Source organism: Tursiops truncatus, chromosome 17, assembly GCF_011762595.2.
Source record: "Tursiops truncatus isolate mTurTru1 chromosome 17, mTurTru1.mat.Y, whole genome shotgun sequence".
NCBI lineage: Eukaryota > Metazoa > Chordata > Mammalia > Artiodactyla > Delphinidae > Tursiops > Tursiops truncatus.
Window position 1 is genome coordinate 7,706,426 of NC_047050.1, and position 24,455 is coordinate 7,730,880.

A 24,455-nucleotide genomic window follows, 5' to 3' on the forward strand; every position below is an offset into this window, starting at 1 on the left:
TGGAGAACTTGCCGAGTGTAAATTAGCTTTATCACCAAGCTCTTTATAAGTGGATTTTTTTTTCCCCTGAAAGATTGTTCTATTCCCATTTCTACACAAACCCTTGGGATTGTTCAATGTTAGGTAAAAAGGCACATTTTCCTTTCAGTCTGTTGAGGTTTGACTTTTTAAATTCATAGGAATAGCATCGTAAGTTACCTTTATTTTTATTTATTTTTAATATCTTTATTGGCGTATAATTGCTTTACAATGGTGTGTTAGTTTCTGCTTTATAGTAAGTTACCTTTAACGTTGACCTTTTTTAGGCCAGTGCAAACTTGGAATAAATTGCTTCTCCAGAGCCAAACTCCATACAGTTCACCTTTCTGACTTGAGGATCAAACTTACAATTTAGGTACATCAGTGATAGCTAAAAACAATGGAAGTGTACGGTTTAAAAAAAAAAGATTGAATTGAAATGATTTTTAGTACGTAAATTTGGTCTTTGTCCTTAGTGCCTTGAATAGGATTTATTTATGTTAAAACACGTCGACCAGCCCAGAAGCCCTGCTGTCTTGTGTTTTTGCCGAGTTTTATCCCTGGTAAGCTGGGTGGCTTCACCTCTGGGTATCTGCTGCTAAAGTCCAGCCTCCAGACACTCCTTTGAGGACAGCATGGACCTTAGAGAGAACTTGAAATAAGGAAGAGAAACGCCCGCGAACTGGGATTGGTTCTCTAGACCCTCATTCCCTGCTCTTTGTGGAGTGGAGCCTATTAAGGGTAGGGCACCCTATGCACCGTGGTGAAGGAAGAAAAAATGAGGGACGGGAGAGACAATACCGTTGACTCTGCTGAGGACCCTGAGCACATACGTTTATCTTTTCTGTTTTTACTTCTAGCAGGCAGTGTCTGGTAAAAGACAACACTTGATGATTTACCGCCTTTAGGAACCAAGACATTCAGAGCAAGAGGGTGAAAGTATGACTGTCTCGGATTCCCCTAGCGGGCTCAGAGTTTTGGTTTGCTTATTGTAAGTCAGAGGCACCATGATGCCACAGTTGCAGGCCCTGTTTCTTCTTGGGGGGCTGCTGTTGGAGGAGAATGGGTGGGTGGCCCTGCTGCCTGCAGGGCCTGCTCCCCTGTGTGCGGTCCAGGAGGCCTAGGAAGTTACTCATCGTTCCAGCGAGTGGCTTTGAATTGTGTCGAGTTTGTGCTGGTTTTTGTTTCTCCCCTGCCCAGCGGAGTGATGCTCCTCTCGGCCCCTCGGCGTTTCCCTTCCTTCTATTAAAAGTACTGTGGGATGGGAGATTCTCAAGGTCAGGGGCTTGGTCTGATGACTCGCATACACTTTCTGGAAAACTAACACATGTTAAAACGACATTCAACTCTTGTCCAAACAATTAAGCTACTTTTCCCAGGCCCTTGTGGAGAAACATCAAAAAGACAAAAACAAAAAACAAATTTCAGAACTTTAACATCACTTCAATTCTGTGCCCTTGGGGGGGGGGGGGGGGGGGGTGTGTGTGTGTGTGTGTGTGTGTGTGTGTGTGTGTGTGTGTGTGTGTGTCATGGTTTTTAAGTGCAAGCCTGTTACTTGGCCTGGTGCTTTTTCTGAGAAGTAGAATTGACCTGTTACCCAACTGGAATGGTGGCCACAGAGCCGCACCCTTGGGCCAGCACCTCCTGAGCCTGGTGGCACAGACACAGTGGGCGGCGGCGAGAGTGAGGGGTGGCGGCCAGACGCCCTCTTCTCCACTGAGAGGGAGTCCACGCCACTTAGAGCTTCTCAGACACTTAGGAAGGAGGTTTGCATTGCTGGAGCCTCACCGCTGGGCTGTTCTGGTCCAGCTGACCATAGAAACACCTCAGCATGGTGTGTCACACGTTACAGAGGCCATGGGACCCTTCCTGTGGCGTAGTTCCACCCTGAAGACTGGAAGGTGGTCAGTATTCAATATGTGATGGGAAGCCATTTAACATTAAATTTAACATGACCAGTTGGTTCAGTATTCTCATTATTTTGGACTCCAGTGATTCAAAATGCATTTATAACGTAGATGCCGTCACAGTGGCTCACGTTAATTTGTAGCTGTTGAAGATTCTGTGCATATGGCAGATCTGTTCTAAGGACAGAATGTAAGCAGAAAACCAAAGGTTCAGAAATGCCTTCAGATGATTTTTAGACGAGATACTTCACAGTAATTAAAAAATTTTTTTTCAATTCTAAAATTTAATGATTCTTCTGAGGGACCCACTAAGATAAGTTATTATATTTCAAAGTTCATTTTATTTAACTTAGTAATTATCTTCACTGCATATATATTATAATGGAAACTGTACAAGTCAGAAGATTATATGATTATCCTAATATTCCTGTTTTATTCCTACATCTGAGCATAATTGAGTGAGCTGTTTCAGTGCCTTTATATAAAATTGTATTTATTCGTTGAGTCATATACTATCTTCTGAACCATTTGATAACCACTGCTTTGAGGCCGGCGCGCGCCGTCTCTCTCGTTCTCTCTCACACTCTCATATCCCTGCCACGGAGGTGACGGATTAACTGTATCAGTGTAATCCAGAGTGTATTTTTTTTTTTGCGGTACACGGGCCTCTCCCATTGCGGAGCACAGGCTCCGGACGCGCAGGCTCAGCGGCCATGGCTCACGGGCCCAGCTGCTCCGCGGCACGTGGGATCTTCCCGGACCGGGGCACAAACCCATGTCCCCTGCATCGGCAGGCGGACTCTCAGCCACTGCGCCACCAGGGAAGCCCCAGAGTGTATTTTGAAGAGCATTTATATTCAGGATATTGTTGGAGAAAGAATGTCTTTTTCCTGTATGGCAACTGTGTCCTGTTCCCCCTCAGAGCGTAGTAAGGGCTTGGAGAGCTTTACAGTAAAGAAAAATGCTTAACTTTGTTTAACCCAGAATTCTCAACACTCCCGTGACCCGAGCCTTCTTTTCTTGGAACGCGTCTTAAAATCCTAAACTTAGAAAATGTTGTTCTATACTTTCTGCCTTCTCAAGTCATATGACCAACAGGCGTGATGTTGTTCATCTTTGTGTCTGTGTCCGTAAAAGTATTCACTCAGTATTTTTTTTCCTAGAAATTGTCTTTAAAAACGAGCTGAATAAAACTAACTGATAGATGAAAGGCTTGAACTTGAGGCCCTGACTCTGATACCAAATTTAGTCAAGTAGAAAATATTCTAATCCTTGATTCTTTTCTTAAGATTATTTCTGTACGTATTATTTTGTATCAAAGAATCAAAGTTAAAAGTTATTTCAGTTGACCATTCAAACTAATATCTGTTCTTCTTGATATCCTCCCCACAAAGAAGGTTTTAAAAGCCGCTTGTGATGCATTTTTGTGCCTTCTGTCACCCCATCCTTGACGTGGTCTGTTGCTTGGGCTGGTCCCTTGGGGAAGGAGCCCCTGGCCAGCATGTGTCTCCCCTTCAGTCCCAGCCTGGCTGCCTTTTTCCCAAGAACCCTCCTTGGCATCAGCCTGGGTTAGGCGCTCTGTTCTCCACCGGCAGGTACCAGGGCTGCTTGGTTTACTGTTAACGTCCTCAGCTGTCTGTTGGATGAATAAATGAATTGGGCACCGAGTATTACCGAGTGCTCTTCTTTTTATCAGTGTCACTGACAAGAAAAAGATGTGAAAGTCTCAGTGGGACTTGCTGAACATGGGCTGAATGATCTTTTGAACCCTGGTTCACTCCTTTGGCTCATATTGGAATTCCTTTTGAGAAGAGTGTGGAGGGACTGAGAACCTGTGGGATACTGGAAGAGTAAATAGAAGTGAAGAGGGCCGGTAGTAGGAATGTGTCTCCAAAGCGATTTTAAAAAAAAAACAACCCAAAAACTGAATTGTACTTTTCAGTCTTAAATGACTACTTAATATTTGTATTTTTACAAGCCACTTAAATCCTAGCGTAGCGTTTTAAGATTGTACTTGTTGTCACGTGGGTCGTAGTTGGCCTGCCGCGTCTCCCCCAGAACCTGTGTTTCTCTGAGCTCGCAAGTGCCTGTCTCCCTTCGGCCTGATTTGTGGGGCGGGGCGTGCGTGTCTCCTGGAAGGGCCATGTTACTCTCCTCCAGTTGGTAGTATCTTCTCCTTATTATAAAGTAGTGTTTTGATTTTAGACGTGTTCGTGTCACCCAGTAAGTAGAATGTTTGCCCAGAGACGTCCTATATTACAGAAGGTGCAGCTTTGCAGAGATTGTCCATACTGGAGACGTTGCACAATGTTTGCTCATTCATGGTGCTTGACGCTGAAAGCACGTTGAGGCTTCAAGCCTATAATTAAGACAAAATATGGTTAAATAAGATAGCCTTTAAAGTCAGAAAATGCTGGGTAATGTTGGAGGGAAAACACAGTGGAGATGGATGAAAAGTGTGTTCTTACCCATTGTATTTATGTTGTTCTGACGAAGGCTCCCGAGCGTTTTGGGTCATGTTTGCTTAAAGGTAACAGAGGGGTTGGCCTCGCCTCCCTGGCCCCTCTCCTTTGGTTAAATTTACATCCTGTCTACTCTGCTGTTTTATGTGAGGGAACTTGTTTATGTGTTTGTCTAATTTATATGTTACGAAAAGTGAAGTTAAGGCTAAAAACGACTATCTTTAGTTTATGGTAATTTTTTGGACAACACGCACCTTGGATCGTTTTAATTTATTGTTCAACTGTCCATCATTCTGTTTCAGTTTCAGAAGTCCACGTGTAGTCCTTGTATATTCCATAATGCTCCAAAAGGCATATGGAATTATGATAGCAAATATGTCAAGCAGGAAGTTCTAAAGGGTGTATTTAAAAATACCTTTGGTATCTAACATTCTCTGCTTTTGCTCTAGTAAATGAGAGGTTTGAGGAATGCCCTATATGGTGATATCAGATGTTAATGGCATTGATTACCTGTCAGGCAGTGGGAATTGATGGGAAAATGTCCGCTGTAAAATTAAATAGCATTAGAGAAGACTGTACCATGCGCGGGGCGTTGGGAGGGGAACGGCGGGCCTGGGAGACTTTGTCAGGGTATTACTGTGAGCTCCAGGTTTTTTCCCCACATGATTAAGGCAGGCCATCTGTTCTTTGTTAAATGTTTACAAAAACAGCTTTTCTCTAAAAGATTTAAGGAGATGTGGGCCTGGTAAACACTATAATATTTCCGAGCACCTTTCCACCCTATTTCAAACAGTACCAAAACATAATTCTGCCGCGTATCAAACAGGACGACTATCTTTTTTGTATTTGGTCTTTACATTTTTTTCCTTCTTATGGAAGATTAAATTTTTAAGGGATACTAATTTATGGCTTCATGTATTACTGAAAGGAGCACCCAGAATGATTTGTGTGCTCACGTGCAGATAAATTTTCAGTCATCGGGTATCATGTGTTACACGCCTTTTCTGATTCACAAATGTGGACCAGGTATCTCTCATCAGAGGCTGGCATTTGGTTACCGGAGTTAATGCCATGCAGATTAAAGAAAGGTACACATGCAGGAAAATGGTACAGATGAACTGGTTTGCAGGGCAGAAGTAGAGACACAGATGTAGAGAACAAACGTATGGACACCAAGGGGGGAAAATGGCGGGTGGTGGTGGTGGTGGTGGTGGTGGTGGTGGTGGTGGTGGTGGTGGGATGAATTGGGAGATTGGGATTGACATGTATACACTGATGTATATAAAATAGATAACTACTGAGAACCTGCTGTATAAAAAAATAAATAAAATAAAATTCAAAAATTAAAAAAAAAAAGGAAAGGTACACATACCTGGAATTAATTCACCGTTCTAAGCTGTAAGCATTGTTTACTGGTAGACTTTCCTCTTTCCTTCCCTTTCCAGGAAAATGTTTTTTCTTCCATCTCCTGAGAAATAGCTTGTCCCAAATAAGTTTGACCTCTGTGTCTCTTATGAAAAGAATTGGCTTTTTCCTTTTTCCTTACATTAGGAGGTAATATGTAACAATTAATTCTACTTCAGTAACTTAGGTATAGTAAAACCGCTAAATCAGATCCCATTACTTCTCAGCGAGTATAATTTGGAGAGCTCCTTGGTTGATGTTTGTTAAGCGTGTTTGTGAGGGAAAAACTGGGGGCAGGTGAGTGGCTTTTTTCAGGATCTGGTCGGTTGTGTTACCTCTGGATGGACACTGCATCCACGTGTTCATTCTCACTCCTCTGCCCTGGCTTCTCTCCCCTCCTGTCTGTCCTTACTCTCCTTCAGCATCTTTCTCTCTCAGCTCTGACCAAGAAAGGGCAATGTGTATTTTAAGATTTTCTCATACCGTAGGATTTTGGAAGAGACTTTGGAAATCATCTAAACCAAACGCTTCATTCTGCAGATGAAGAAGAAGTGAAACGATTTTCCCCAGATTACAAAGCTCATGGCAGGGCCCGGGCTAGAATTTTCTCTCTCAGCTCACGGTTCTGGGCTCATTCCCTTACACTGGTGCAGATGGAGAACTGAATGTAGGTTTCTTCAGTAACCATAGTAGGTTTTATTGGGAACAGGAAAACCAGTTTCTTTTCTGGCAGTGATTTCTTTTTTTAAACGTTTCTTTGGGTCACTGAGCACTTTGGAAATAAAGTGAAGCCTGCGGCACCTTTCCTAGGAGGACGCCCGTGTGTGAGGTTTTAGGAGCTGGACAGAGTCAGAAGAGCACTGGATTTAGGAAACCTAGATTCAGATGTCACCTCTGTCCCCCATGGTGTGGCCTTGGGTAGCCACGTGGCCTCCTCAAATTTTACTTCTTTTCTGAAAAATGGGGGTAAATTATCACATTTTGGTGTGGGGTTCGGGTGCACAAACTCCTGCAAGCACCTTGCTTAGTGTATAACATGAAGTAGATGCTCAGTGGATGTGAGTTGTACCAGAATCTGATTTGTATCCCTTTGTGGGTGGTGAGTAGCAACTCCTGGGCGCCTCAGCAGACCTGGGCCTGGGCTTTCCTGTGGCTCCTCTTTTGGGGGTCATGTGTGAGGGGCCCAGTTCTCAGTTCTGTCACTTGCATCCGTAACTCCTTGGGTGCGTTCTTCATCTTAGCAAGTCTGTGTCTCCATGGAGCTCTCCGGGCTGGCGTGGGGATCGGATGGGGTCCGGGCGTAAAGTGCTTACTGAGCACATGCCCAGCACATGGTGAGACTGTTGCGTACACGCTCGTGGCTGTTGCTGTTTATATTACAGTTACTATTTCGTGTCTGGAGAAGCATATGAAAAAGGCAGATACAACATTTTCAAGTATTGCGTTGAAATGTAAAGGCTCATTAGATGTCATAGTTTACAGTGGAGACAGATGGTCCCCTACCCCTGCCCTGATTTGTATCATGACCACTCAGCGTCCCATCCCAGGTGTTGGTATTCTCCACCATATTTAAGACCATTTCTGGATATGGTCTTAGTGGATGCTGAAAATCTCCTGCAAGGCATGTCAAATTGACTATGTGGGGCGCTCTCTCTCTCGCTCTCTCGCTCTCTCGCTCTCTCTCGCTCTCGCTCGCTCTCTCTCGCTCTCGCTCTCTCGCTCTCTCTCGCTCTCGCTCTCGCTCTCAGTGAGATTTGGAAATGTAAAGCTTTAATAACTTAAGAAAAACATTGTCTGCATTTTCTATCAGTATGAGAAATCTAACCAACCCAGAGTCGTTAAGCTTGTATATGTGCTTTTAATTTGACATTTGAATGTCATTTAAATCAGAAATGACCTGTACTGTGTAAGATTTATGTGTTTACACTCGGATTTCAAACTTTCATGGTATCTGATTCTTACAACGCCCAGTACACTTGTTCTTTTTAAAAGTGACTTGATTATGTATCTTTAATTGGAGCTCCCGTTCCTGCATGGGGAAAATTCCACTTGAATTCCATCTGTGTGTCTTAGCTTTTGCTGCTGTTTCTGTTCTTCACCATTTCCTACATGGGTGCCGAGAACATGGAAAGTGTCTTCAGCTGAATGAGAAATTTTCTTCCACCTGAACAGAAGTTTTTACTGTATTACTAAATTGCCCTCTTTATTTATTTAAAAGCTTTCCTGTTGAAGAAACCTATTTTTTTCCTGGATGAGAGAAAATGATAGGTTTACACAAATGGGTAGTTGGTTAAGTTTGCTACCTTGAGTGTAAGTTTCAGAAGCATCAGCCACTTAACTTTCAGTTCCTTTCTTCACTACGAAGAGCGATAAACTAACTTCAATTCCTATTTGTGTCTCTTAGCATTCTCCATCGGAGCCCTTTCTAGAGAAACCAGTGCCGGATATGACTCAGGTTAGTGGACCGAACGCTCAGCTAGTGAACAGTGATGATTACCTGCTGTCCGTAGAACAGCAGCCGCAGCAGAAGAAGAAGAAAAAGAAAAACAACCACATTGTTGCAGAGGATCCCAGTAAAAGTTTCGGTAAAGATGACTTCCCTGGTGGGGTTGATAACCAAGAATTAAACAGGAACTCACTGGATGGGTCCCAAGAAGAGAAAAAGAAAAAGAAAAGGCCGAAGGCAAAAAAAGATCCCAAGGAACCGAAAGAACCCAAGGAGAAGAAAGAGCCCAAGGAACCCAAGACCCCGAAAGCCCCTAAGATTCCCAAAGAGCCAAAGGAAAAGAAAGCAAAAACTGCCACGCCAAAACCCAAATCCAGCAAAAAGTCAAGGTAGGCCGTGGGCAGAAATCACCACCACCAAACACAGTAGAGACACGAGCACAGCAGTCACAGCCTGTGGAACGGGGGTGGGGACACGGGGTGGGCGCGGGACACTCTGACACGTGTCCTCATGGCTAAGCTGCTTTTTCTCGTACCCGAACTGAAAAGTTGAGGTGTTTATGCGTTCTGAGATTTAGGACTCAGTTATTATGAACTGTTGATTTGGTTGGTAGATTCTTTAGAAACGTTACTGGATAAAAACTGTTTATTATTTTAAAATCACTTTCATGTAGTTTTGTGAAAGCCTGTCATTTAACAAACAGAACCAAGTTACCAGCAGAATCATTTGTGAGCTTAGACCACCAGCCTCATTTTCAGCGACAGTGCCAAACTGGGTAAGAAGGATTATAGAAGGCAAGGCGAGTCACTGCATTTCGCTAGGCTTTTCAGTCCCGCTTCCCAGAAGTTGAAACGGGAGAATGCATTCTCTCCACTTGGCAGGCGGAGGAAGCCTTCCAGGGGCAGCATTGGAATCCTAGTGGGCAACGTGGGAGAAATCAAATAGCAGTTACCCATTAGATATGCACTGGAGAGTAGCATGAGTTTTAGGTCCTAGGAAATAGCCGCCTCCACATCGTGCTTCCCCTCTGGTACTTCCCTACCAGCTCTCTGACCCCCCAGGAGGCATATTTATTCAGTAAGAAAAGCTGAGAGGAGAAGACATTGAAGACTAATTTTTTTCATTTGTACCGAACATTTCTTACAACTGTTCTGAACCAGTTCCAAACATCTGAATCTGTTTTTCAGAATGTGGCTCATGTTAGAAAATATAGTTTCCAGATGGAAGTATGGTCAGACTTGGTTACTCTGAACCTGTTTGCGGACGCAGGAGAAAACACGCTCCACCGCTTCCCGCCACGAGCGAATGCCCGCTTGTGCAGGGCGCGTGGCATTCCACCCCGAGACTGACATGCTCCACGTGGGCTTTGCGAGCTCGCCGGCCTGGCAGCCCTGGGCTTGTGAGCTTGCTTGTGTGTCAGGAGCAGGTACACAAAGAAGGGTGGTTTCTGTAACTAGAAAGATGCCGCAAAGTGAGAGAACAAACTTGGATTTTCAGCTTCCTGCTAAAAATATCTAAACAACCCAATACATTATTCTGTAGTGTTCTGCAAGTTTGAATCATAGACATTAACAAAACTTTTGTCACCAGTACTTTTTATGGTACCCAGGTAACTGAATTACAGTTGGCCCTCCACAAAGGCCTTGAGCATCTGCAGATTTGGGTATCCACCGGGGTCCTAGAACCGATTCCTTGCAGGTACTGAGGGACCACCGTATATTCAGTAACTCAGTCTTATAGGTAACTTAATATTTGCATTCGCTTATAGTGTCCTTTGATGCCTCAGTATGTGGTCTCTTAATTGAAAGCCATTATGTTTTTTATTTTTATTTATTTATTTTTTAATTTTTTTTTTTTGCGGTATGTGGGCCTCTCACTGTTGTGGCCTCTCCCGTTGCGGAGCACAGGCTCCGGACGCGCAGGCTCAGCAGCCACGGCTCACGGGCCCAGCCGCTCCGCGGCATGTGGGATCTTCCCGGACCGGGGCACGAACCCGCGTGCCCTGCATTGGCAGGCGGACTCTCAACCACTGCGCCACCAGGGAAGCCCATTATGTTTTTCTCCCTGTGAACACTCCTCTAACCTCAGAGTTTATTATACATTCTATTTTCATTTACTTAAGCAATACTTTATTAAGGACTTACTGTTTGTAGGTACTGTGTTAAGTCTTAGGGATGTGAGGCCAGAGGACAGTTAGACTTTCAGTCTGATTTATGAGGGGGTTTTAAAAAATACATAGTTGCTTAAGCCTGAGTATTTGTGCTTTTAGTAGGAGGAAGCATGTGCTTTATTTCTCCTAAGGAGAAAGAAATCAAAGCAAAATCTTAAAAGAATGTATTTTTTTTAAAACAAACTTACAATGTAAGAGTGTGTGTTCTAAAGAAGTTTTCTGGAACTCAGAACATATATCACCAAAACTAACTGTAGCCTCAAAATACATCTGTCTTAAGTTTTTATCTTAAGTTTTTGAATTTATTACCAAATGGTAAAAATTGATATAAAAAACCCCACTGTATCTTGGATACTTGTCGTAAATTTCCAAATATATTCTTTCAAGCTCTCAGTCTACCTCAGACTGACCCTATCTTTATTTTTTTCTTTTCTTTTTTTATAAATTTATTTACTTTTTAATTTTTGGCTGCGTTGGGTCTTCGTTGCTGCGCATGGGCTTTTCTCTAGTTGCGGCGAGCGGGGGCTACTCTTTGTTGTGGTGTGCCGGCCTCTCACTGCGGTGGCTTCTCTTGCTGCAGAGCATGGGCTCTAGGCGCGCGGGCTTCACTAGTTGTGGCACGCGGGCTTCAGTAGTTGTGGCTTATGGGCTCTGGAGCACAGGCTCAGTAGTTGTGGCGCACGGGCTCAGTTGCTCCGCGGCATGTGGGATCTTCCCGGACCGGGGCTCGAACCCGTGTCCCCTGCGTCGGCAGGCGGACTCGCAACCACTGTGCCACCTGGGAAGCCCGTCTATTACTTTTTTTCTCTTTATTTTTGCTTTTGACTGGTAGTTTCAGTTGATGGCTGCTGTAGGTGACAGTCATTTTTCCCCGAGTGGTGTGAAAGTAATTGAGGGGAACCCTTCTTTAGAGCTTGGAGAAGTGCAAATGGGAAGGGGGTGCGTCCAGGAGGGCCACTGAGAGCATTTGCAGCACCTCTGCTGGCCCTGGCGACTTGCCCTTGGAGGACCACTTGCTGATTTAGGATGAAGTGGGGTGAGGACGATGCCTGAGAGGTTTTCCTGTCGTTAATGTTCAGATGGGGGTGGCTGTCCAAGAATATGGTAACTGAATAGAGATTGTCATTGAATTAACCAGCCAACCCATTATTGTGTTGAGCTACAGTGTTTCAGGTGGTCAGGGGAATGGAGTATCTCAAGTTGTGGTCTCGTTGTTCCTCTAAGTCTGGAAGGAAAAAGCATCCCTGAAGCAAGGATAAGTAGACTGCACACAGCTACATGTAAATTCTGAATAGCATAGCAGAATAATTATGTAAATTGAATATGCAGTCATGAAGGTAATAGGAGGTTTGGGTTATGTCAGTGCTGGGGCTGAATTGCCGGAGCAGGTTGCTTTAGGCGCTGGAATACTGCAGTGGCAATTTTGTTTTGCAAAACGTTATGTGATACCAGTTATTTCCATCCTTGAATAAGTTAACTTGATGAATTTGTTTATACAGAAAATAATTCTCCTACAGAGGGCTGAAGCAGAGGGGATAAACAGAAATGGAAGGAAACATTTACTGTAGAACTACTCACATCTTTCTTGTTTGGCCCTCTATGCCTTATCACTGGTGAGATTCTCCTAACAAACGTGCTGCCCTTTGAGCGGCTGGTGACGGCAGTGACCCGCTGGGGGTCTGCATGATGTCCACACAGGAGAGAGCTGGTTTTGCATCATTCACATACTGTCATAAATGACATGAGAAAGGTGGCCGTCATTGGTGGGGCTGAGTTTCTTTGTGTGCCTTCACCGTGTCCTTCTCACTACCTGCCATCCCTGCAAGCCACTGAGGCTTGAATTTGTGGCCATTCCCAGCACACTGGCCCTTTTGGCAACCAAGATATAATTGGGTCTGTCTTGCCTCTGCAGGAGAACCTAAAAGAATCTGCCCAGAAGCTGTTATATAGAATGGTAGTGAAACTGAAAAAGGTGTCAGCATTTCAGAAAGAGACATTTATTTATTTGTTTGTTTGTTTGTTTATGTTTGGCTGCCTTGGGTCTTGGTTGCTGCGCTTGGGCTTTCTCTAGTTATGGCGAGCAGGGGCTACTCTTCGTTGCGGTGCTCAGGCTTCTCATTGTGTTGGCTTCTCTTGTTGCGGAGCACGGGCTCTAGGCTCACGGGCTTCAGTAGTTGCGGTGCGTGGGCTCAGTAATTGTGGCTCGTGGGCTTCCGTAGTTGTGGCACGCGGGCTCTAGAGTGCAGACTCAGTAGTGTGGCACGCGGGCTCAGTAGTTGTGGCTCGCGGGCTCTAGAGCGCAGGCTCAGTAGTTGTGGCGCACGGGTTTAGCTGCTCCGCGGCCATGTGGGATCTTCCTGGACCAGGGCTCGAACCCGTGTCCCTTGCGTTGGCAGGCAGATTCTTAACAACTGCACCACCAGGGAAGTCCCCAAAAAGAGACATTTAAAATCTTGGTGGAAAAAATGGACCACATGCCTCTTTTCTAATTAGGACCATATCTTTCTTCCCCTCTTCCCATTTTACATTAAATATATATTTTTCTACCTGTCTAGTGCTTTCCCCAGGTGTCTTTATAGCTTTTAAATATTGATGGTTAATATTGAAAATAAAGGCTAAGACAGTTGTGGCCTGGAGAGGATGCCATTTTGCATATGGAAGGATTCACGGAGCTGGAATATGAGGACTCGTGGTCTTCTCTTCAATGCGTTTTCTGTTGTGTATGCTTGGGCCTTGTGAAATGAGAGAGAATTTGGAGGAAGTGCTTCCTTTGAATGACTCTTGGAGGATTTAGTGGTCCATTTAGCTATATAAAGATTCTTTGAATGTACATAAAGAAGGGAACTTAGCCAAAGGTTGTGACTTGACTACTGAAGCTTCATTTAAATGAAGCCGTGGAGATTTGCTTCTAATGCAGTTTCTAGGAACTCATCTGGTCCTTGCCCCCCCTCTCCACCCCCAGTATTAAAGTTAATAGGAAGCTAAAATGCTACTTCTCAATTAAGAGTGAAGATATATATTTTTTAAACTGTGAAACACCACTCTTACTTCAAAAGACATATAAAGTACCCAAAACACGTTAAGTGTATTTTTTGCATACCACACTGTCCTTAATATTTATGTTGCTACTTTCTTCTGAGGAACTTAGTTAACTTTTCAGATATTGTTTTCTCAATCAGGATCTAAAAGAGTAGCAGCATTTACCTGAGAAATATTTTTATTCAGCCAGCAAGCCCAATAGTGGTGTATTTTAAGTAACTAATACATATTTTCTAATGTGCTCTTATATATGTAAAATTTCTTGGACACAAAAGCAAACCGTTAAACTTGTTTTGCTAACGAGTACAGAAAACCTAGATAGTCAGGTATCTCCCCATCAGGTAATAAAGTAAATGAAACCAGCAGCTTTTCTTCTTCTATTTTCTTGTTCTTTCTTTTATTCACGTGCCGTGACTTAGCTTTGACCCAAGACATTGGATAGTTGAACAGACTGAATTAGGTATTTTGGATACTGTACCAGCAGAAGAGAGTGTAGGTTTCTTTGGCATGTGGTTACAAAGGACTTTTGAGCCCTTTAGGTGTTGGCGAGGAACAAGGAAGACGTGTCCGTGAGCCTCAGGCGTCTGCCCATTGGCCTGCCCTGTCCGCTCCTGGTCACTACGTCCAAGCTCCGGGCCAGGGGTGCAACCAGGTGCCCCCTTCCCCTTCCTAAGATTGCCTTCTCTTTGACAAAGGCGCCGGGCCGTGAGGTCTTCTTAATCCCCGTGGGGATTCCTTTCCTTCGAGAAAGGAAGGATAACCATCTCAGAGACTTCCTTGTACATGTAAAAGGCCAGTGACAGGCCACCTTGTGACCCTTCCTCTATCTGATTTGTCTTAAAGCAGGATGAGCAGTGAGGGAGCTGTCAGCCGCCTTCAGTTCAGACCCTGCCGTCTCTGATAGCCCGTGATTCCCTTTACGCTCCCTGGCGGGGACGGATGCCCAACGTCACTGACCCTAAACAGCAAGTTCTGCTGACTCATGCTCTGTGCCGGATGCAGGAATGGGCCACAGTGGGCCTGGTGGGAATTTGTTCCTGCCCGTCCAGGGAGCTGCAGTGGACTTCAGAGCGGTGGCCTGCTGGCCTTGTGGTTGTGTGGGAGAGGTGAGGTAGGTCCCACTGCACCCGTCGGAGGAGAGGTGAGAGGTGAGGAGGCCCTGGGCAGCAGGAGGATGTTAAAGGGGCATTTTTCTGGAGACACCTTCCTTTGAAGTCTTCTTAAGTGGAATTTTAGGGTGTTGCACGTGTTGCTGTAGGAGATGTGTTGGGGATGTCAGAGTCGGAAGATAAAGAGCAGAAGGCGTCACAGGCTGATTTTTTAAATTATCGTTAAAAATGTCTGTGGATATGAATGTGCTTTTGAAAAGTATGAAGTTCTGTGCGGATGCAAAACTTGTCACGTGGTACATAAAGATCTTTTTGCTAGTTGTCTTCTGCCCAGACAGAGCTCCCTGTGGGGTGTTGGATGCAAAGCCACTGTGAGAGCATCAGTCACGTGAGAGGCTGGCCTTTGCTTCACCCACCTTTCCGTGGAAGTCCGTGTGACTGAGCTCTAAAATGTTAAACAGGGAGCTGGAGCGTTCGAATTAAGAAAAAAGACACTGTGGGACTTCCCTGGCGGTCCAGCGGTTAAGACTCCGCGCTTCCACTGCAGGGGGCGCGGGTTCGATCCCTAGTCAGGGAACTAAGATCCCACAAGCCGAGTGCTGTGGCGAAAGAAAGAAAAAAGACACTGTTCTCTCTCTCTCTCTCTCTCTCTTAATTTTAGAAAGGCAACACCCTTGAACTTCCATTTAGATTACTAATTTTATGTGTAGCCCGATTCCTGTAGGAATGATGTAACTTCATGCTTCTTCTGTTGGGGTAGGTGGTGAGGTTTTCTCCTCGTAGGCCTTGCCATTTGCTCTGCGTAATTCTCCACCTACATACCTCATACCTCACCTGATTAAACCGAGGGTGGGCTGCACGTCTCACCGGTTGTCATAGCCACCTTGGCGGATCAGAGAAGATACTTATGAATCCAGGAAGTGGGCTTCCGGCTGCTAACGCTGTCCTCACTCTCCCTGTCCTGGGTCGTGGGAACGCTGGGCGTGAGTAAGGCTGGCGTCTTAGGACTTGGCACAGACAGCCAAGTATTGGCCCTTGGAAGAATATCCCATAGTAAAAGGGCACTGAAAGGCATGCTTTCTGCGCAGGTCGTGTGATGTCTGATTTGCCCGATCCTTTCTGCCGTGTTGCAGTGCCAGGTGGTGCTGCAGAGCTGGGGGGCTAATGTCGATGTTTGTTGAGCTTCTGGGATCGGATAACACATCAGCTCACCAGACATTGCTTCCATCTTACTTCTGGTGGATCTTAATTCAGTCCATAAAACTCAATAACCTTTAGATTTTCAATGATAATTCGTGACTTTGTGATTTTTTTTCCCCCATCTACAGTATATTCAACATTAAAAATGCGTTTAGCTCTTTCAGGAGAACTTTCTACTGTACTTTCTCTTTCATTTTTTTAAAACATTCTTCTTTATAAAATGGTCAACTGGAGCTTTCCTCAGGACAGGGTTCTGATGTTATTGGAAGGCCACCCAGGGATGAACTGGAGTAACAGAGGCGTTCACCAGGGAAGGTTTCCAAGGCCTGGAGGGTCCCCCAAAACGCCAGGCCAGTGCTGGATGCATAGTACGTCTCCACGAGGAGGTGAGACCTTCAGGCCGGTCTCAGGACGGAGACAGGGGCTCTGGAGCCGGGCAGGTTCTGGCCCAGTCCTGGGACGGCTGCTTCCTGGGCCAAGTGTGTAACCTCTTTGTCCCTGTTTCCTTATCCTTGCACAGTTTGATTGTAAGATGTGAAGGCGAGGCCTGTTGAGTTTGAAATACACATTTTAAATGAAAGCAAGCTGGGTTTCTGTATCTTTCCTAATTTTGCTATTCCCTTCCTAGAAATTTAGCACAATTAATGTACTTCAGGAGTACTTGATCGTGTAAGAGCTACCTAACTTTGCTATTCCCTTCCTAGAAATTTAGCACAATTAATGTACTTCAGGAGTACTTGATCGTGTAAGAGCTACCTAAGGTAACAATTGAAATTATTTGTCTTCGAGGCAGAGAACTTAAAAACTCGATTGATAATTTGTCTTTGCAGCTTGTTGTTCAGAAGTAAAATAGAGCCCCCTCCCCTAACCCCCTCTCTCCTCCACTTCTCAGCTCTCCTTTCTCTTTCTCAAGCAGAAGCGTAGGGTGAAGAATTTGCGGGTGGCATTTAGGAGTCGGGGGCCAGCTCAGCACCCGAGGGCTGACTGCCTGGGCGGACGGGGGCTCCTGTCCCCCGATCCTGCCCAGATGCTCTCTGCCTTGCGTTGCCTTGTAGGGAGTCTCAGGCATTCGGACCATCTGCTGATCGCTGCTGGGCCCTTGGCCTAGGGAGCTCCAAGGGCCTTCGTGTGAAGGTGGTGTTGACTTCTGCGTTTCTTGTCTGTCGTGCAGAATTTGTCTTGACTCTTATTTCATTAGTTTATTCTGTCACCTGCATTTTATCACATCCCAGTTCAGCTGTTAAATAAAACTTTGGTCTTAGGACTTGTAACATTTTTATTTTATTTTGTTGGGTTATTTTACTCCATGATGTATCACATTTTATATTGCCTTCATTGATCCTTTTAAACTTTTAGTCCTTGATCTTGTCGCTTTTTTAGTTTGCCTCTTTATCTTTTAATTTTCTTTTTCCTTGTTTAAAAACTTAGAGGAAAATCCGAAGTTGAGAGGCCAGACGCTTTTCTCCTACCAGCCTTGAGACCTCGACCCTAGCGGCTCATGTATTTTATCATACGTGATCTTTCTGAATCACGACAAGCCATACACTTCCTGTGCCAGAGGCATCCCTCACTTCTCATCCATGACATTCAGTTTTTTATTAAAAGGCCTTTATGTATGTAAAGTATAAGGATATGTTTCAATACTCTCTGCTCTTCTGAAAGATGGTCGTGTGACACGTCGGCTTGATTTCCTGAAAACGGACCTGTTTGATCTTCACGCGCCTCCAGGTTGATTTTCCCCGGTGTGAGGGGGCCCGTCACTGACGTGTCCTGTCTCGAGGGTCTGTGTGGTGGAGAATCCTCGCTGCCCCCGCTCCGCCCAACCCCGCCACTGTCCACACAGCTTCACCCGCTGACTCCACTCCTCTCGTTATGTTTGGCTCCACGATACGGTTCCTTTTCAAACCGTCTTTCCTTCGAGGACTTAGACCCTTAGGCTGGTGCTTACCCATGTTTCCCTGCGCTCTGTAATAGATCAGGGCAGCTAGCTGGCTTTCCAGGAAGTTCTAGCCCTTTGCATAAAGTCGTGTTTAAAAAAACCTGTACTCGTTTCTCACCGAAAAGACTTCATTATTTACATGCTCTATCTTAGCTTGGATTTATGTGTCCAGCCCCACTTCAGGTACTGTCACTGGGCCCATCGTTGTGGACTCTTAGAGCCATACACTGAATATGTCCTTCCAGAGGGATGACTCCCTCCATGTGGATTCCTCCTCTCTGAACCCAGCAGTTGTTTCTTGGAGTTTTCATCAGGGTGGTGTAGGTTTTGATCACTTGGGGTTGGGGGAGGCAACCACAGAACTTTAGAGCTCGGTCTGGCAGGGTGACCTAAGTGTCACTTAGCCATGGACCCTGCGAATATCCCGCTGCCCGCCACTGGGACCTCCCTCTCATGGTGAAATGTGACATGTAAGTAAAGCTGGTGGAGGAATGGTGGCCCTACGGTGGCCAGCAGCATCCCCAGAAAGATATAACCCTTTCCAAGAGTACAACGGCCTGCCTAGCTTCACGAGGGGGTGGCCCTGCATCTTGGCTTCACCAGTAATGGTGGGCGATAAGGGTCAAGAAATGAAAGAACTCTGTGAGTCCGGAGGGGAGGTATACAGATGTACGGGGTTTGAAAACTTGCTAGGTTTCACTCTACTTTGGTAGTGGTTTAGCCCCATTTTACTGAGCTTCGTCAAGATAGAATCTGCGTGGGGTTTTCGTGAATGAGTTAAGGAGAAGAGCGCTGTAGCTGCACGTGGTCAGGGCTGTGTATGTGTTTGTTGATTTCACGGTTACTTGTACTGTTTAATTGGTCAGCTGACGTTTATAAGTAGCCCACCTGACCAGGTACAAGGAATACAGAGATAAATAAGACACATTTCCTTCTTGAGCTAACAGGATAGTTGGAGAAAGACATATACACACACACAGCTGGCGCTTTGGTTTTACTGCATTGCAGTAATGTTACCACCCAGTACTGTGTGTTTTAAACATCCCTTGTGTGGGGGTACATCACGTGGCATGCAGAGAGTGTGAGATCTTACTAATCCAGACTTTGGTGGCCAGAAAATGGTTCTCTGACTGAGCGATGTCCAGCTGAGCCTTGCAGATGAGTGCGCGAGGGGCAGTGGAGGGAGGAGAGATGCGCGTACGCTTCTGGGAGCGGTCCTGTATGTCTGCAGGGTGGAGGGTGGAGAGTTTGGGGTGTGGGAAAAGTAGAAAAATAAAGTTCATGTTGCCGATGATTAAAAACCGCGCACCGAGAATCTCAGACGTCAGTACACGTGGGGCTGCGGCTTTGGGCGGAATGATTCGGTCGGGTCTGTGTGTGAGCGGGGACGCTCTGCTGGTGCCTGGAGCTGGGTTCGCAGGGCATGTTCGGGCGTCAGGACTGAGCCACAGAGCTCGGGGACGCGGCGGGCAGGGCCGGCCCAGGGGGCGCGTGGAGGCAGCCGGGGCTTCTCTGGGCCACGGCCAGTCGGGGCTGGACCCCGCACAGCTGGCTCTTCTGGCCATCCTGGCTGGCGGGGCGTCGGGCCGGGGCCAGCCCTGCAGCTGTTGGCGGCGCCCTGAGGTTCTGGATTCGCGCCAGGCAGCCCGTGGCCTCGTCCCGGACCTCGTAGTGTCGGGTTGAGGGGTGGTCCTTGTGAATAAGTACCGCTTCCTTCTCCCCAACCGGAAGAGCTGCCCTCTTCGTGCGTTCAGGCTTCCCAGATTCTAGCTGGGGAGAGGAATGTGTACGGCCGTGTTTTGGCTCAGACATTGCGAAAGACCAGCCTTGAACCTTACAGATTTGGGTCGCGGCTGTGGCCGTGGGATACGTGTCCTCTCGCCAGCAGTCTGATGGCGGGTGGCCCTGCCCCTGGCTGGTGACGGGGACGAGGCGGGGAGGCCGTTGTCACGGTCGGAGTGGGACGTGATACGCGTCTGAACTAAAGCAGGGGCCAGGAGTATAGAGGCGAGTGGCCTCTGGGCGGGTGTTGAGACTGTTGATAAAGGCTGTTCCTTCTCTTCACGTGGCCTAGGTGATGTGGTCACGACGCAGAGGGTCCCGTCCCTAAGTCTCCGCAGTTGATTCCGCCCGTGGGTCTGAGCCGCAGTCAGAGAACAGCTCCCGGTCGAGTGTGCCAGGTGCTTGGAAAGGTCGAATCTTGGAGCAAAATGTAATTACTCACCTCATTTTATGGATGAGAAAACTGAGACTCAGGGAAAAGAAATGACGTATCCAGAGTCACAGACAGACAGGTTATAAATGACAGAGTTGGAACTTGAACTGAGGGCTGTCTGAAATCAGTGCTCCTCGTTGGCTTAAAAAAAAAAAAATTCTGTCTTTAGCTCTTTTGGGGCAAAGCAGTTTTAATATAACAGTTGAAAATCCAAATGAGCTTATTGCAAAATAGTGGCAAAGGCAATCTGATGTAAATAACTTCATCTTGTCTGTGATTGTAATGTCTTGGGGTGAACATTGAAGACTTTGTAGCTTTTTTGACCGCTTGGTATGTTTTTGATTTGTACGTTGATGTCACGAGAAGATGTTAGCAAGGAAATGCTTAGATGTCTCGGGGCAGCATGAATAGCTCAAGGTCCACTGAGTTTAGAAATCCTCCAGTCATCAGAACTGGGGTGGTTGCTTCCCTTGGCTACAGGCATTTTGTCCGGGCATTTGGAGAGGTCCTGTCTGACTTTGCACGTTCTTGGAGGTTCCACAGAGTGCATCCTTGGGACAGACGGAACATCATTAGCACCTCTCTCCTCCAGCAGATTGACGTCTCCTCAGACCTGGGCTCTGGCGGGCTCCGAGGCAGTAAGCCTTTTTCTCCCGTAGGACAGTTTACCCCTGGTGCAGGAACCCCACTAAATCAAATTGTGTCCTTCACTGTGGCGTGGAGAGGGCACTGGGGAAGGACCTGCTGCCAGCTTTCTTTACCTGGCAGTGGTTCAGCTCCGTGACAGGCCTACCTCTGATTTAAACAAATTTGAGAAATATGTAAAGTTTTGGAAGCAGTTTTGCACTGATTTGATAAAAGAAACCACAAAACACTGCAGCGCAGGTGTTGAGAATGTTTGAAAGCTGATTGAGGGAAGCAGATGGCTTTAGTCAGTGGCATCCAGCCAAAAGAGCAGGTGCTGGTCATGTGACCGCTGGTTACCAGGGTAATCTGATTGCTCTTGGCGTGCAGATGAAAGGAAAGGGGCCCAGCGTTCAGCTGTAGTATTGTATAATTTGTGGCAGTTAGAGCGGAAATAAATGCTGGAAATGGAGCCTCATAGTAGGGGAGACTTCTGTCCATGTGTAGCGTAAACACTAGGACAGTTGGATGAAGAACTGTTGTATGGATTTTTTTTTTTAATTTAAAAAATATTATGCTTTCCGTGGATCTTTTGGGGGCTTGAAGTTTTTAGGACACTCCTTTTATTTATTTATTTATTTTTTTGTAAATTAAAAAGAACTCTTTAAACCTAACTGCTGCTTTGCTGTAATCTGAATTGTCGTAAGTTTTTTCCTTATGTGGCCATTTACTAGGCTCAGATATTAACAGAACAAAATAAAAACAAGCTCTGAGTATTTGAAAATGACTAGTTTATCAAATATTGTATTTATTCATTACAAAAATGCCTTTTAGGTTGTAATTATACTAAGTACTTTTGAAACATTTTACATGACATGCTTTACTTAAATAAAAGCATATTGGTATCTTGGCCTCTTTTCCTTTTGTAGTTGTTGGGATTGAGAAAAAATACTGTTTAGTGCATTCTGACAGCATACTTTTCTAGGAATTTACAAACTTAAATAAACTTTTCAAAGCTTTTCGAAATGTATCTTTTCTTTTCAAAATTTATTAGAATTTTAGGCTTTCTTGAAATAGTAAAAATAATTATTACTGAGGTTGGATTATTTGAAATGTTGGATAGTAAATGGTAATAATCAATATTAGAAAACCCTTGGGGCTGGGTTTTGGAAATTGGTATGGAAGGCAGCACCAAGTGTGCATTCTAAAAGAATGGCAAATAAAGGTTCTAAAGGTGATAGTGAACTTAAATGAAAAAAATTTTTTCTTACAGTTCATTCTTGTCTTTTGACTTACGTAACATTCAAATCCTATTAACATTTGATGGAAATATACTATGGAACGCGCACTTGAATTGCTGGGGTCACTTTGCTATATTTCTGTATTTTGGAGACCCAGCTTTTGAAAAAAAGGCCATCGTGACTACCTCAAAAAAAAAAGTCTAGCACCAAAATAAAGCTGATTTTTACTTAAGGATACAGCGTTAAATAAATTTATGTAGAAGAGGAATTGCTATATATCTTGTTATGTTTTAAAAGGTTATAAATTGGATAAAAATGTATCTGAATGTTATAAAAGAGGATACCTAGTAGTACTGGTCAAGAAAAGGACTTAAACAGGAGTATTTAAAACTATCTGCAAGAGACACAGAAGAAATGATCATTATGTTCTAGTGTTCCTTGACAGTTTTAAAAACCATCTTCTGGTACCTTAAAAAGTTGATAGCAAAATGATTTCTTAATCCAGTTTTTCATTATGGCTTGGTGTATTGGCAGGGATCGTGCATTGTCTAGATGAACAAATGTATTCTGTGTGGTTTTAGGAGTTTTTGCATGCAGTTTTTCATTAGGTCAGATATCTGCTGAAGGTCATCAGTACGGGGTTTTGCTGTAAAAACTTAATTGAGAGTACTATTTAACTCTCGATGGCCCACGTGCATTGATTTATCAGTTGTTATCGATACTTTAGGGATATTGATGTGGGAAATATAAGGCGTGGGGCGTACGAAAAACCTTGTTAAAAAGTGAACACTAAGTGATCCACTTTGAATTCTAGTAATAAGAAACCTGATTCAGAAGCAAGTGCTTTGAAGAAAAAGGCCAACAAGGGAAAAACAGAAGGTTCTGAGAATTCAGACTTAGACAAAACACCCCCATCATCTCCTCCTCCTGAAGAAGACGAGGACCCAGGTGTTCAGGTAATACCTTATTCTGATCCCGAGCTGTGGTTGTTTAGCGTGGGTGACTTTAGCTGCATCTCGAGTGCACTGAACCTCCCTGGCTTTGTTATAGAGCTGCCGTAGAGATGGCTCTGTTGTCGCCCGGAACATTATAGCCATCGTGATGAGAGCTGGGGGGCCAGCCCAGAATTAAACTCCTGACTTCTTGGTTTTGCCATCTTTGACTCTGTGATAAGTAAAACTGAGACTCTTCATTTATTTCTGTACATGTATCTTTTGATGTTGATGTTAGTGTTAACATAGTCTTAATATGTTGGTTCATTTAAAGCTTCACCCACATTTCTGATTTTCTGCTAAGTTTGGTTCCTTGTCAATTCTTTTATTTTGCAGAACAGAAAGTCCCAGTGTAATCTGTAGCTCGTCTTCAGGTTTCTGACATCTGACGGTCAGAGTCGAGATGTATTTGTGTAACCCTAAAGTTTCTGAACAAGTTAGTGACTTTCTGGACAGCAGCCCCACACAATTTTCCAGTGTTAGAGTCTCCTGGCTTTCGGAGACTTTTATAGGAATCAGTCAAAAAAACTGGCCCTGAAATAAACACCAGGAATTTAGGTTCTTGTGCGTAAAGTACACTGCCTTTGCTGATTGGACAGTAAGTAAGGGACCCCTACACGTGACCGTTAAACATTATTTCCTTGTTACGTTCCCTGGAAGCATGCCAGCTTGGTCCTCTGGGATGGCTGGGAATGTGGCTTCTGTGAATGACATCTAAGTTACCAAGGAGCAGTTACTGAGGATCCTGCTAGAAAAGCAAGCAGCCCCTGGAAGCGGGTTTGACCTTTTCTAATGGTTTGGTGCACTCTCAGTACTTCTCCCTGTACCTACTGATTTGCTTAAAAGTTAGAAACAAAGTACTTGCAATATACAGCTCTGTGCTAAAGAATTTCAGATAGATTTTGTGTGTGTGGGTTTAACTAGAACTCCCTGATACCTATAACTTCACAGAACGACGTAACCTTAGAGGACCTGAAAGGGCGGGGGGAGAGAGAGAGAGAGAGAGAGAGAGAGAGAGTGAGTGAGTGAGTGAGTGTGTGTGTGTGTGTGTGTGTGTGTGTGTGTGTGTGTGTAAATGAATGTGTTTCAGTTTGGTTTGGTTCTATAACTAACATAGTGATAAACTCTGGCAGTTAGAGTTAATCTTGTAATTTCCTCTAACTTTCCATATCAGTGAAAAGATATTGGGAAGGTAAGTAGCTATCTTTTAAAAAATTGTTTGGGGGTTTTAAACTAAAGTATTTTTAATTATTTTGAATTTATTCCTTATGCCCACAGGTGTTTTTTTTTTTTTCCCCTGAATTGCTTTTGCTTAAACTAAGACCTTTGTGCAGTAGTATTTGGACAATACTAAGAAGACTGTCACACAAGTCAAGAAAATTCTGTTGTTCTTTCACAAACACTGCTGTTTTTTACAAGTCTGTTTGCATTAACACAGACTCAAATGGACTTTATGAAATACTAGTGGTGTTTCTTTTTCCTTCTGCATTTCAGTTACAGAAAAATGCTAATCAATGCAAATGGACATCCGGGCATCCTTTCTAATTGGCTGGTGCTGAACTGTCACGGGTCAGACAGCTAATATCAGTAAACACACAGGTCCATGTTTCTCAGTGTCTCTTCTGTATCACAGCAACACAGGAAGTGACGCTGACTGCTTGTTTGTTGTATTTCTTCCTGTAGCACACG

At 44.7% G+C, this 24,455-nt stretch overlaps 1 protein-coding gene across 4 annotated transcripts in view; it reads left to right on the forward strand.

Annotated features, from left to right (window-relative positions):
• Window positions 1-24,455, forward strand: part of CHD7 (chromodomain helicase DNA binding protein 7) — a 179,032-nt gene that overhangs the window by 89,292 nt on the left and 65,285 nt on the right. For all 4 annotated transcript variants that reach the window (XM_019925279.3, XM_019925278.3, XM_073794419.1 and 1 more), the window contains 2 exons: window positions 8,196-8,626; window positions 22,589-22,730. In XM_019925279.3, the coding sequence (XP_019780838.1) occupies window positions 8,196-8,626; window positions 22,589-22,730 (573 nt within the window). The remainder of the gene's footprint in view (window positions 1-8,195; window positions 8,627-22,588; window positions 22,731-24,455) is intronic.